General features: G+C 44.0%; 1 protein-coding gene across 1 annotated transcript in view; it reads right to left on the reverse strand.

Moving 5' to 3' along the window:
* Positions 1–6,488, reverse strand: part of UNC5C (unc-5 netrin receptor C) — a 347,179-nt gene extending 340,691 nt beyond the window's left edge. Inside the window, 1 exon segment of the mRNA XM_038400403.2 lies at positions 5,766–6,488. Coding sequence (XP_038256331.1) covers positions 5,766–5,889 — 124 coding nt within the window. The 5' untranslated portion in view covers positions 5,890–6,488.
* Between the last annotated feature and the right edge of the window lie 8,564 nt (positions 6,489–15,052).

The following is a 15,052-nucleotide window of genomic DNA, read 5'->3' on the forward strand; positions in this document are numbered from 1 at the left end:
CCCATGTATTTTAGTTATGTAGGCAACCAAATTACCAAGAGGGATACCAGTATGATGGAAAGACATCAGAAATGGTGCTGTACTCAGTGTTTATACTTTTCATACATTTTGTAATCTGATGCTAGTGACTGAATACTTATAAACAAAAGGCCAGATTCTGCATCCCTTATTCCCAAATGAGAAGTACCTTACTCCACAGCTGGCCCCATTGATTTTACTGTGATTTGACTAAGTTGCCACTCAATCAGCAAGTAACGTTAATGGGCTATTTCGATTTCAATGAGGATACTTGCAGTACTAAAATCTAAATAAGGGATAGGAAAATCTGGCCCAAAATGATTAATGTCATTGAAACCTGCAAGGGCACATGACTTTAAAATAAATTAATTTTCACAGTGAAATACTACTCGGCACTTTCTTTACTCATACAAATACTGTTACATCCACACTATCAAATAAAAATGGTCCACTGATGCATCAAGATAATTAAGTCCCCCCCACCCCCCCACACATACTTCTTTTGCAACAAGATGCATTTAGGTATTTAATTAAAAAGTGCATCCCCAAAAGGTTAGTATTTTCACATGTTATATTTCACTTTTTCCACACCAAGCATTTTCAGACTGCTGCTGTTGCTAATAAAGGGTACTCTGAGTTAGGACAAATATCTGCACATATGGCTCTTTTATGGTTTTCTTTTTAAATTATCACTTTAATTTAATTAGGTTTTGGGGGTTAAGATTAACAACATTTTCTCTCTCTCTCTCTCTCTCTCTCTCTCTCTCTCTCTCTCTCTCTTCGTACAATTTTGTTTGTTTTTTGCAGTTTTTGTTTTGTTAAGGAACAACCGAAACAAAACCGATCTAATATGCACTTTGACTTTCATTTTGCCCAGCTCTCACACCATCATTACTAGCCCAAAAATCTGTCTGTAACATCCTCATCACTGAGGTATCTGAGTGCCTTACAAGAAATGATAGCAACTGCAGTATAACTTCTGAAAAACTTTAATGTGGATTCAATGGCAGAAATTGTAAGTGCAAAGGCAAATTCCCATCAGATTATTCACACAGAACAGGCATATAGAAATAACAAACACTCCTACTGGAGATGAACCTGAGTTGGTTAATTCAGATCTGGGTTGAGATTTGGAAATCCCCTATCTCAAAATTTGGGGTTGGTCAAATTCTTTTCCCGGGCATTGTCCAAAATCTTACTCTGGTTTGGCCCACTATACAGATGGGCCCCAATCTTGAATATCAGATCATGGTTTGTGTCTGGTTTGCTAAACCTCTTGATCCTCCAATGTTCAGGGGTATGTGGATTTGGGGGCTCTGGTGTATATTACCCTTTAACTAAAACACTGCGGGCTTTTCATATGATTTCATGACAACTGAAGAAAAATATTTCTATGGCTCCAGATAAAATAAAAAAGTTAGTAAAGTAGAAAGTGTATGTCCTTCTGTTGCTGGTTAGTAGCTCCATTGAATGGTGAATATACTGACATTCTGAGACACAGAGATATGCATCTCTAGAGAGAGGGGAAAAAATCCACCAATTACTCAATTAGTGGATTTATTTTCCAGGAGGCACTGGAAAGAGAAGGAGAGAGAGCTCCAAAAATGCCCAAGGCATCCTTACCCTACTTCAAAAGACGAAGGGAGTGAAGGGGGGAGGACAAAAGCACTTGATAGTTATGAAGAAACAGTATTAGAACCAAGTAAAATTAAAACAATGCCCTGACTCTTTCTTTCAGTCAAAAGACAAACAGTGCTACATACTAAAGAAGGGGGAAAATGGGGGCAGAATTCTTTTAGAAAATAGCATCAATCGGGTTTGGATTTTGCAAAACCAAAACCAGCAATGATTTGGAGCCAAGTCCTCCAAAGACCAGAAGACTATGTGTGCTTCAGAGAAAGGGATTCCATTTGGCCATTTTCTATTACTGGTCACACAAACAGTTCAAAGCAATATGGATGCCAAGTATGGGTATTCATGGGTGGAGGGGAATGGACAAAAATAGAGAAGGACTTTGGATTGCAGGTTGAGTAAAAATCAACCTATAATATTTTTTTGTAAAGAATTACATTAAGTGGAGGAAAATCTTACCTGACCCTGTATGGAATGAAAACTTCATAACAAGGCTGCAGTTAAATTGTAGCACCCTTTGTCACACAGCACCATTAAAAATGGAATTTGACATATATAGACAACATCAAAGCAATATACCGGATCTGAAGATCCCCAAATTCTGGGAAAGATTGCAAATTCAGATCTGCATCCAAAATGTATGTCTGGTTCTAGCAAACAAGATATGGAAAGAGAAATTTGAAAAAAACCCAAACCAATGAATCCTAGCCACATTCTCTGGATTCTTCCACTCTGGCAAGTAATAAACTTTCTATCACAAACAACGGAAAGAGTTGCCAGTTATCTCTCCCTCTCTTTCTCTCACTGCATGATCACAGATATATTATGTGTCAGGTACCCTATTTACTACTCTCTTTGTAGTTTACATTGATACCTTTCTCAGGTCTAGTGGACTGATCCTCCCCTTACCTATTCTGGTGTGTGCGAGGAATCAGGCCCAATGTGTTTTCTGTTTGTTACGCATCATTTTGTTATGAAGAGTAAATGTAAGAAGTAGCAAAAATGGAACGAGGTTTAGTAACATGTTAGTGAAAAAATGAAATTGCAAGGAGCTCTCTATGTCTATGAGAAGCGAGGTTAGAGCGATCTGAACTCTTGGATTTCTCCCCCATCTGTAATGTGAATTACAGTTCTCCTGACTGCTTAGTAGTTGAATACCTTTCTACCCATTGTCCAATTTCATCGAAGAGGATCCTTTCTCCTCATGACCCCTATCTACAACTATATTCATTGTTACATACTCTCCAATATATAGGTTTACATGCACACAGTACAATTAACATCTTTATATACATAACATGTAACCTGCCCTGGCTCAGACTTGAACCAGCGATACAAAATGATTGGACAAAAAACCACAGAAGAAATGCAACATGATGCTCCAAAATTTTTACTTCATTCACATTTTCTGTAACCTCCTTTTCATGATCAAATTTCTGATGTACCTTACTTATGCTGGCTAAGCCCAGGTCTCAAGTAAAATGAGATAAATCTGAGAATAGAATAAGAGATCCCTTGTATTGACAGAAAATTGATCAGAATAACCACACAGAGCAACATAATATATAACACATATATCTTCACTCAGTCCTAAACAGGCAAGCTCTCAAATCTATGACAGTCAGCCAGCAGCACCAAAGTCCTCTGGAGCCCAGAGCCATCAGCAGCACTTTGGTATAGTACTATCAAAAAGGCCATAAATGAGTGTGCTTTTAATCACAGGGTGATTATACAGGGGGAGATCTGCGGAGTCCTCTCAAGTACCTCTCCACTGAGATCATTTTAAAAAGAATTCCTTCATGCACAGTATGCCAACACTCCCCCATAAAGTCTATGTCCCCAAAATATATTATTGCTTGGCTGTGACAAAAAAAATATCAACTTCTAATATCTCTTTTTCTTCTTGGTAATCATGCAAAGAGCTCTTTTAAATGCTTTAATGAACCTAATCTTCATTATGTACAGCACACAGAAGCAACTAATTCCCACTATTTATTGACCATGTTGTTTCACAAGCAACCCATTTCCATTCCTTCCATTACTGATATAACTTCTGGAATGAGAGGAAGTAGGAGGGGAGGAAGGGACAAGCAAAATTTTATGTGCAGTCAGAGTATGAGAGAAATAGTATTATACAGACATTATCTGTAGTGTAATAGCCAGGACTAGTGACATATAGATTCAGTGCTCTTTGAAGAAGTAGCTAAACAGTCACTGTGAAGGGTTGGAAGTAATGATACTTTTGAAAGGGGCATTTTACAGTTCCCTACAGACTATACTAAAAACACAGTTGCAGAATTATTCACAGAAAATTGAACAAGTAAAATAAAAAAGAATTACATTACACTCTACACATTTTAACTCCTTTTGGGCATATTATACTTTGGGCAGGGAAGAAAAGGATAAAAGGAGGATCTGCTTCTTCTCAGCATAGAGAGGAGACAGGGGAATTGATCCTGTCTCCTCAGCCTATCAGAGATTTACAGAAATGGCTAAAGGAATATACAAAGAAACACTATCAACACTTCCAATTTGCTATTCATGATGCCCAGCTCATCCTCCCCACCTTTTCAGTATTAATCAGCTTATCTTCCTCTTTGACTGTCTCTATTGAACTTGCTTTGTTCATTGATTGATCTCTTTTCTTTATTTTGACGTGATAAGACCTAGGCCGAGTTCTGCTCTCAAATTTCCCGATCGCGACCCTTTTAACATGATGTGCCTTTATCTGGTGCCTTCATTAACTCATTCGTCCTAGTCAGGTTCAGAGGGTCTCTTTCCAGCACCCCCAATCACACAGATGTTAGAGCAGCAAGCAGACGCTTACGAATAAAACACCACCACCAACACACAAACATAGACACCTTTCTCCTGACTGTGCCTGGTTTTAACCTCCTCAAATTCCCACTGAAGTTCATTTCTCTCCTTAAGTTTTCGGTTCTGCAGTCCAAAGGAACGGATGCAAACAACAGCTCAAAGGGTATGCTGAGTTTCAGTGTGAAATGGAAGTGTGGGCAAAGGCGTACAGCAGCAGAGCCTTCCTTACAGAGGTGGAGGATTATTTTATTTGTTTAAACGAACTTGTCAGGTCGATGACCCAGGAAATGACCGTGATTAAACAAATCACATTACCTGTTTACCCGAGCTACCCATCAGGGACACTAGCTGCGGCAATACACACATCACACACCGGTCGCTCAACGGGAAGGCACAAGAGTAAGGGACGGTGGCAAGGAGGTGCGAGTGCCCAGGTTGGTATGGGAAGTGCAGAGCAGCTCCGGGCTGCCCTCCTCACCCTGGTGTCCTCCGCTACCCGGCCCACCGCTCCCTTTTGCCTGGTGACAGCCTACCACCCAGGATTGCGGAGCCCAGATGTCCCCTAATTGGAGACCCATCTTGGGTCTGTCTCCTTCTCCATCTTCCCAAGATCCGGCAAAGCCATTTCAGCAAGGGAAGGGGGAGAGAGGGGTGCGATCAGAACCTCCCCAGCTCCAGCAGGACTTCGGACTTCTCGGCACCACCAATATCCACTCACAGGTAAGCTGCAGGGTTCCACAACGTGTGGATCCCAGCCTCCCCGTCTCACTGCTCCGGGAGTGGGAGAATCCGAGCGTCCATACAGCCAATTCCCCTGACCCCCTTGCTGTTCAAGTTACTCCGCAGCTTGGGCAGGGAGGATGCATGTGTGCACAGGAATGTATCACACACACACACACACACACACACACACACACAGGGATCATCACAAATATGCACGATGTGCCTAAATACACACAGATGCAGAGAACACGCATATTAGAGCAGTGTCAGCTCCTTATGCCCCCCCCCCTTTCCTCCCGAGAAAGCTTCCCTTGGTCATTTCAGTTAGTTGGATGCATTGCGAGAAAAAGAAATAATTTCGGTCTTCTCTGTCCCTTTTTGTATAGATCTGCGAATCTCGATAGATAGATAGATAGATAGATAGATAGATAGATAGATAGATAGATAGATAGATAGATAGATAGATATCCCGGCTAGCTGGGGAAGTGGGAATCCAGGTGTGCAGTCACTAGCTCAGGAGGAGTTGAGGGAGGAGAGGCTGGGTGGCTACCTGCGGGCCCCCCCGAGTGGCTTACCTTGCGCTGCGGAGCCCGTGCTGCTGGCACTCAGGATAGCCAGGGCAGGTAACACGAACGTTTGCAGTAAGTATCCCAGTCCCAGTCCGCATCGGGCAGCCGTGCTTTCCAGACCTTTCCCCATGGCTGGTCAGAGGAGCAAGCAAAGGAGGGGAAAAAACCACCACCAGCAGCAGCAGCAGCCCTCGGGAAAAAGCAAGCCCCGCACTCCACTTTCTTTGGGCGGGGGGGGGGGAGGAGTGGGGGAGGCAGGGAAGGAGAGGGGAGCAGCTTTTCAGGAGCCGCTCCCTTCTTCAAGTGGCTGCTTCTCCTGCCACTCGTCCGGTCTGGGGAGCCCAAAGGCTGCCACCAACGTGCCCCGAGTCTGCGCTGCTTTCACAGCCCCCCTGGCTTTGCCACCGCACCCAGGCGCGGGAGGGGAGGGCAGGAGGGGAGCCCTTTTCTCCCCCCCGGTCTGCTGAAGGTGGCGCGGCGGAGGTCAGGTGCCCAGGCTGCTGCTGCTGCTCGGCGAAGAGGACTGGTCATTTCACAGTCCTGAGAACAAGTCTGCGGGAGCTGGGTCTTGCAGAGGAGGAAGACGCGGCAGCAGCAGCAGCACCCTAACTCCGGCTGGGGGGTGCGCGGATTTGCATATGCGACAGAGCGCGCGCGCGCAAAGGAGCGCCGGGAGGGCGGCCCGTGCCTGGGGGAGCCCGGGACAGGGCGCGCTTGGCCCCTCTCTCTGCCGCCTGTGAATGTTCTACCGGAGAGCGCAGCCCTGGCTAAGGCACATTGCTCCAGCCAACGGAGCTCAGCCTGCCCAGAGACACCGGCAAAACCCGCGCTGGAGTCCCGGACTGGACCGCCGCTGCCCAGCCTGCCCGCCCAGGAGGCGGGAGAAAGGGCTCCTTTGCCAGCCTGCCGGATCAACACTGCAGAAGACGAGCCGGGAGAAACCACTGAGGGGGAGAGGCTCCCCCACCCCAGCCCTGCGGACCCCACCCGCCCATCTGGGGAATGCAGCCAGGAGAACCCCGGCCAGGGACCGATTGCTCTGTCATGCACCCCTCACCCGGCTAGCCGGGTTACCCTAAATATCATGAAGCGAAACACTGTTCGGCCTCCAGCCAGGGCACCCCCATCCCGTCGCCTGAGATCCCACAATCAGCCAGTGACCTTCCGTTTTATTACAAGAATTGTACCCGTGCACCACAAAGTGCTTCGGTGCATCAGCGGCGCAGCTCATGTGTTGCAGGGCCGCAGAGACCGGTCCCGAGCTCCCGCTGTCCGGGGCCGGTCAGTGAAGAGCTACGGGGCTGTGCGCACTGAAGCGCCCGTTCAGGAGCTCCACCGTGCAGGGCAGAGACACCAGAGGCAGGGGCAGACTCCCAAAAGGTAGGGAGGAGGCGGCCCCATACAGGTGACTGGGCCATCCCCCCCCCCCAGGTGGCAAGAGAATAGTTATGGGGGACCCGAGACGTGGAGCGGGAAGGCTTTTGAGGGCAGCTGAGCTCTAGGGAAGGGGTCAGATTTGTCACTTCTTTGGGAATTTTGGGTCATCCCCCAAACAGATCTGGCTCCCACCCACCCCTCCCACTTGACAAGGGGATGACATCCCCAGGCAGGGCTCTTTCCCTTCTCCACAGGGGAAGGGGCAGCCTCTCCCCTCTCTCCACCAACGAATCTGTCTTCTTTTCCACCCCAGGATGTGGGCTGGGAGATTTGCCTCTCTCCTTCCTCCCCACCCGAGCATGAAGATGAGCTCCAGGAATATGGGCGGGGGAGGGGGGGAGAGGGAAGCTGACATTCAGATTTGGACTGTATTTGGGGGAGCAACATTTCATCCAAATGAGGCCTGAATAGGAATATCATCCAAATCCCAAATATTGGCCTCAGTCATCCAGCCTTTTTTTTTTTTTTTTTTTTTTTACCATAAGGAGTTAGGCGGAAACTCAATTAGTTGGGGAGCTCTGTTTCTCATACACACTCCTCTCTGAAAGAAAAGGAGTACTTGTGGCACCTTAGAGACTAACAAATTTATTAGAGCATAAGCTTTCGTGAGCTACAGCGAAAGCTTATGCTCTAATAAATTTGTTAGTCTCTAAGGTGCCACAAATACTCCTTTTCTTTTTGCGAATACAGACTAACACGGCTGCTACTCTGAAACACTCCTCTCTGTGTTAGACCTCTTAAATCTCACTCATTATGGGACGTTTCCCACATTTTGAATTCATTTGCCAGGAAATAGTGTTTTAGAACCTTTTTTGAGTATGCAGAAGTACAGCAGAATGCTCAGGCCGGCTAGGAGATACTGAGCTATTACAATTGGCTACTGATGGTAACATCTGCAAAATCCGTGGAGGAAACACTCCTGACTGCTGCCATCACATTGTAGGAGAGCTCTTACAAGCAAAGATGGTATTCCCAAAGGCATTTCCTTTTCCAGGGCTCAGCAGGTCACTTACCTTGGGTGAGGTGAGGAGAGAGGGCATGAGAATTATTTTATGCTGAGCTATACTTGCAATATTTCCATATATGAACAAGCCCTACACACCATTGCCCTAAACACCCAATGGAAAATATTATTTATTATTTTCACAGGTGTGCACGTTGCTTTACACACAACAAATATCTGCCCCAACTCTAAAGCCGACGTAGCACAGCTATGGCTGTCGGACAAAAGTGTGGGGAGAAGGTATGGAAAGAACAAGAGTTGCAACAGTGTTGCAGATGAGACCTGCTTTTGTTATATAAACATGTCTCGTGGTTTCCCGCTTGAATACTTACATTGATTATATTGGCTTTTCAGTCTTTTGTAAATTATCCGGTTAATGCATCAACAGAACAACAACAAAGCGATGCAGGGTTGTTGCAACGAAATAGGTGTTGCAATGAAAGAGTCACAATTTCGCGTGATTTGTTCTGAAGTCTGCCTCATTCAAAGTGTTGGCGGTCCCGCGTGGAATAGTGGGGGGCAGGGGGCCACAGACCTACACCTCTTTTCTCTGCCAAGGCCCTCTTGTCCCATTGCAATTGAGTTGTCACTGGGTTCACAGCTCAATCCTCCAGCACGGATTGTCTGGGTGAAATGAAGTCCCTTGGAGCCCAGTCTTTCAGAGGAAGAAAAAGAGCAGCAGCCTAAAGTTTGCCCAGGAGAGTGTGACTGTTGTGTCCTACGGACATTAATATATACAACTCTAGGGCACACACGGAGCGGGGGGTGTGTGGAGAGAGAGGCGGACAGAGAGAGATGGCGGGGGGGGGGGGGGTGTTTGCCCCTCTCTCCTCTGCCCTCTGCGAGGATCTGACCCGCAGAGCGAAGAAGCCCTGGCTCAGGCACACTCTCCTAGCCAATGGGCCTCTGCCTTTCCGGAGATACCAGCAAAACCTGCGCTGGATTTCTGGGCAGGAATCGCCTTGCTACGTCCGGCAGAGCAGAGCATCCCCGGCTTTCCTGAGCGGGGCGATTCGGGGAGGGGCAGAAAGGACTCGGCCGAGAGCACTAGGGGAGTCTGGCCGCTGCTCTCGAGAGCGCTGACAGCGGCAGCCAGGAGCTGCTTGCTTCCCTTCCCCGGGGGGGGGGGAGAATGCAGGGAGAGGGAGAGAACCCCATTTTGGGAGAGGTGAAGAAAGCAGACCCCATGGAAACCCTGCTGGAGGAGCCCCGCTCCTGGAGGTGGGAGCGTGGAAGAGGGGAAATGAAGGGGACTCTGGCACGGAGGGGAGAAATCCTCTCTGTGGAATCCCCCACACAAGAGGGAGAAGAGGCTCTCCCAACTATTCAGCCCTGCTCCTGGCTAGATACTGGCAAGTCATGGCTGGGGAGCTTACCCGCTAATGTGAGGGATGAAAAAAGCGACCTAACTCCTCGCTGGTCCCTATCAGTTCTCACCTTCCCTTCCAACAATCTTTGATCACTTCTAGTAGGTCCCCCGATCAACAGGCCCAGCCCAGCAGTACAGGTATCAGAAATTACCCTGCTACAGTGCTTTGCAAAGGTTCTGCTTTGTAACAATTTACTGTACTGATGAGTGACTCACAGCAAATAGCCCTATGCCTATTTATGGTGCTTTTCCCGCTCTAGACACCAGCCCCAGATTTGGTGCTCCCTAGTCTTGTGACTGCAGCTGGTGCTGAGTGGATGGCACCTACACAAAGAATTTTCCTACATATGACATTTGTTAGGCATTTTTGTGTAATCTGTTAAAGTTGGGAAGTTTTCTCTCATTTGTTTAATTTTCCAGGGGAAACTTTGCAAAGATGGAAAATAAAATGATGCAGTACGTAGAAAATATATCTGCTGCAGAGCAAAAGGATTGGCACATCCACTATCACGGGGACCCTAAGTCATTGGAAGAAAAAGGGGCACAGTTCTCCAGTAAATGGAGTTCATTTATTTTTGATGATCCAGGGATTCCCATGGTTAACACTTATTTTTTGTAATGCATCCGATGAAGTGAGCTGTAGCTCACGAAAGCTTATGCTCTAATAAATTTGTTAGTCTCTAAGGTGCCACAAGTACTCCTTTTCTTTTTACTTATTTTTTAAAGCTCACTGTGAAGTCTGTGGTTGGTAACCTGACCTCATGAAATAGCTCCATCCCACTTTCAAAGCAGGTATCCCCCCAACTCAGTCTTGGGATCCCCTCTGGCTACAAACCCAGCAGCCTATCTCAACAAGGGATGGAAAAGTATGGGAACTTAGCTGCTTCGGAGCCACAACTGGAGTAACTGCACAAGGACAGTTATTCCAAGTCTGGATGTAAAGCTGGACTCTTCTCTATCCCTCCTACCTAACGTATGTCAGGTAGATGCTAAGCAGGGGATGAGCAAGACCTGAGTAATGCAGCGTGGGATGCAGAGTAGTCATAGTTCGACTGAATACTGACTTATTGACAGGAAATGTTGAGCAAATGGCTTTTCCCTGGGGAGTAGCCCAGCCTGTTCCATTACAAGGCAGCCCCTTGACAACACATTCTGCTACTGTGTGAAACACAGTGAGGAACTCAAGCTGCTATATATAACTAGAGCTGTTTATTGGAGAAAATGATTTAAATGACAATTCTCATTGACAGCACGTATATAGAGCTTTTCATCTTAAAAGCACTTTACAATAATTTTGGATCATATTGTGCCTCATAGGGTGAGTCTGGGTACCCTTAAGGAGGTACAGTGTGCCCTTGAGATGCATCGTTGCCTTTCCTGTGCACCCAGGCCACTCTGCTGACCTGTGGGTTGAGGCAAGAGGAGAAGTAGTATGTCCTCTCCTCTTTTGGGATGGCATCCATCCCAGGAGGCACTAGTGGGGAGAAATCCTTGCACTCTCCTGATAACAAAGACTGCATTTGTACCTGGTCCTGAACAAGAAGGCTGCTTCCATCCTTCTTCCATCTTGCACATCTATTCAAGAGCCAGCAACAATTTATGCCTCACTTATTCTTATGTTTTTCCCTGTGAGAAAGTAAAATATTACTTCAGTTTAATAGATTTGGAAACTCACACTGGGAAGTGAAGTGGCTTGGCCTAGACCACTGAAGGATTTAGTTTCAGAGGCAGGTTTAGAACTCGGGAGTTGAGCAAAAATTTTCATCTGAAATTTTTTAAATAAAAAAAATGTAGATTCGGGTTGACTACAACATTTAACAAATTTGACTAATAGAAATGATTACACAATTAAAAATAAATCCAGTGAAATCACTACAGCAGACATAACCTGGAAGGCCAAGATGAGCCTAAAGTAAGGTTCCCAATTCCCTATTTAGACACCTGCCTAGTTCCCAGAAATGTTGAGCACCAAATAGCTTTTATGGGCTTCATACACTTTTGAAAATCAGGCAGGTGCTGAAAGATAGACACAGAAGCTTAATATCAGGCCAGGTCAGATTTTCAGAAGAGCTCAGCACCCAGCATCTCCCATTCAGGCACCTAATTGAGTGAATGGAAAATTTAGGTAAAATTAAATGACTTATGAGCCTAAATCCCATTTTTAAAAGTGACTTGCAATGAAACCTGAATTCCTAAGTCACTTAAGAACCTTTGAAAATTTTACCCATCTTGTGTGTGCTGGGCTATTCTGAAAGCCTGGTACCTGTTTTTGGAAATATGGCCCATAGTGAAATTGATCTGATGATTTTAATTACCCAACCTACAGGGAATGAAAAAAAAATACTGTCACCTAAATTGTATTTTAAAAGTTCTTCAATTTTTCATAATTTATGGTGTTGGTAATATAGATAAAGATACTTTGTTGTTTACAACAAGATTTTTTTAACAATTTAAACAAGCCTTAATTTAATTAAAGAATTTAGGATATTGGGAATGCTGCTTCTTATTATTTATTTATATTGTGGCAACACACACCAGGACTCCATGGTGGCTAGTCACTGCAGATAACAAAGAAATGGTCTCTGCCCCAAAAAGCTTGCAATCTTGACATCTGGTTAATGACATTGGGGTAAACATATTTAGCTTTGTAAATAGAAAATGTGACTCCCTGTGTTATGAGAAGCTTGGACAGTCTTAGCTTGAACCACAGAGTGGTGCCTTGTTAGTGTGTTTATAATTATGGGCCTGATGCTGCAGCCCTTACTCACACTGTGTATCGCTTCCTCAGGCACATATTTCCATTGTGCGGCTACGTGCCTGCGGAATCATTCTCTAAACAATATGAATAAGGGATGCAGAATCAGGTTCTGTATCAGCTAATTATATTTGATTGTCAGGATTGTTTCAAATACTGAGGACATATAAAACAATATACAGTATCTGAGTAAGGTTGGGGGGGGTTGCAAAATTTTTTCTATCAGGAGTTTGTAAGATTTGGTAGCATATGGCATGCAGGTCAGTGAAAGATATACCATGCACCTGCTTTTTGACTGTGCCATGCCTGTAGGCTCTGCCATGCCACTCTTAGTTTATGGTAGAACCTAGAGGGGGTATGGCACAGTGAAAAAAAAGCAGGTGTATGTCATGCCCTTCACTTTACTGACATGCATGCCACATGCTACCAAATGCTGCTCTCACAGTTTGGATAAGCAACTTCATTCTGTTTTAATCTTTCTCATACCATACAGTACTGTAAATGAGCTAAAAGAAACTGTACCCATTTTGCTCATCCTGAAGCCCGACATTTCAAAAGTTAATGCAAAATCATTTTCAATAAATATCTCCAAGCTTTAATTCATGCTGAGAGAGACCACTTACATTGTGAAATTTGGAAGTCTTGGTTTGAAGAAAATTTCTTTTATACTCCGTGAAACATATGGGAGCGAGATAATATCTCCCAAGCTCCCAAAATCACTATTTTGTTTGCTTGTTTATAGAACAAATGCCTTCTGAGAATGTCCAAACCCACATAATGTTCTAGTGTGCTAAATTTGCACTGGTAACTTTATATTAGCAGCTCTATGTACCAAAACATATGTTGCCAGCCAGAGAAGGGTTCAAACAACGAAGTATTTCACCAAATAATATATACTACACTCTTGAAGCAGACCACATTAAGGAGTTTTCAGATGGTAAGATAGGAATAAGCAGTGTGCTGTGCTAAAAATGGTGCTTTTTTGGCTGAAACATGCTTTTATTTGGTTTTTGTAACAGATCCATAGCAACCTAAGACTTCACAGTACTCACTATACTACAAAACACCTTGACATTCCAGGGCTTCACAGTGACAGCAGGGATAGAACTCAAGGTCCTTCTTCAAAGGCACATATCCAAGCATCTTGAACTAAAGGAACACTTCTACTAGCTAAAGCAATGCAAGGAATAGATTCTAAAACCTTCACTCATGTTGAATGCTCTACAAATAGTCCTATGGATGTCAATGAGAACCCTTGTGGAGTAAGGTACTACCCTGCATGAGTAAGAGGCTCAGAATCAGACCCTTAGTGATTACAAGTAAAACTTCAAAGGTACTTAAATCCCATTGTCAAAGAGACTTAGGTACTTAAGAGCCTACATCTAATTGAAAGTCTATGGGACTTAGACTCCTAAGTCACTATGACACTTTTTTAAAGTATTATCCTGCTGTGGGAGCTGAGCAAATAATTTATAACAAATAATTTATCTGAAGAGTTTTGTCTCTTTTTCCATTCATAAATTTTCTGTGAACAGGCCAATTTTTTCTTGTATGTATTCACTACTCAAATTTGTTTGATGAATAATTTCTGTGAATTCACATAGCTCATTCGAACAATTCATTGTGAGTATCTGAAGTATAAAATTCAAGCTGTTTTTATTTACTATGTAGCACAAATGGTACATTAGAGTCAGGTTCCTTGTGCACATGCTTGTGATTATGAAATCAAAATTTTGCCTTCTACAAATATTCACTTTAAAATCCCTGTTTTGGTGATCATTCTTGCTTGTAAACTCATTTGCTCGAATAGTCACAGAAAGCAAACACAAAAGAGGGTAAGAATATTGTCAAAACAAATTTGTTTAAACATTCAGATTAATGTTCACAGAAGTGTTTTTGAAGTGTTTTTTTCACCCATCTCTTATTATGATATACAGTTGAGTTATTCTGATTCCATCCAGGTGAGGGCAGTAACACACACACTCTATCCCAGGCATGTTAACTATCTCATCCTACAGGAGGCTTACTTGGGCTCAAGCCTGACTTTTGCTCAAAAACCTGAATGACTTGAAAATGTAGTTTTTTCTCCATGCAGTGTTAAAGTGACTCAGCTTTCTGGTTATGTCATATTTTTTTCTCTTTTGATAGATATGTGTATATGGATCTATCTGGGAGCTGGATGTCCATATGGCTGGCAAACACAGTCAATGTTTAACTCATAAATATTCATGTGTGTTGGTGCCATTGACATGGTTTTGATTTACCCCATATTGATTTTTGGCTTTCCAATCCAGGATGGACTTCCTGATATTATTGCTGTCATAGAGTCCTCTCTCTGACTCTTCAATCCTACCTCATTGCCCACATTGCTCACATCTTCTCCCTAACTTGTCTCACTATGAGATAATGGTTTCATAATACTTTGGGAGGGGCTTTCTCTCAAATGTTGTCCTGTGTGTTCAGCTACTGTGGTCAGAATGACCAATAATACCATATGAATTCTCTTTTCTGTAACACATTTAAAATGTGATGTCACACAGAATTATAACGATAGCTTTATAAATCCACTTTTTGAGGCAGAAGACATATAGCATAAGAAAGATGAAATAAAAATAAAGGTAAAAAGCCCCAAAACTATGCAGCTAAAGATGTCTAAGAAGATTACTTAGACAAGTTAGATGACTTCAAATTGCCAGGGCCTGATGAAATACATTCTAGAATACTCAAGG

The sequence above is a fragment of the Dermochelys coriacea genome, chromosome 4 (genome assembly GCF_009764565.3).
Source record: "Dermochelys coriacea isolate rDerCor1 chromosome 4, rDerCor1.pri.v4, whole genome shotgun sequence".
NCBI lineage: Eukaryota > Metazoa > Chordata > Testudines > Dermochelyidae > Dermochelys > Dermochelys coriacea.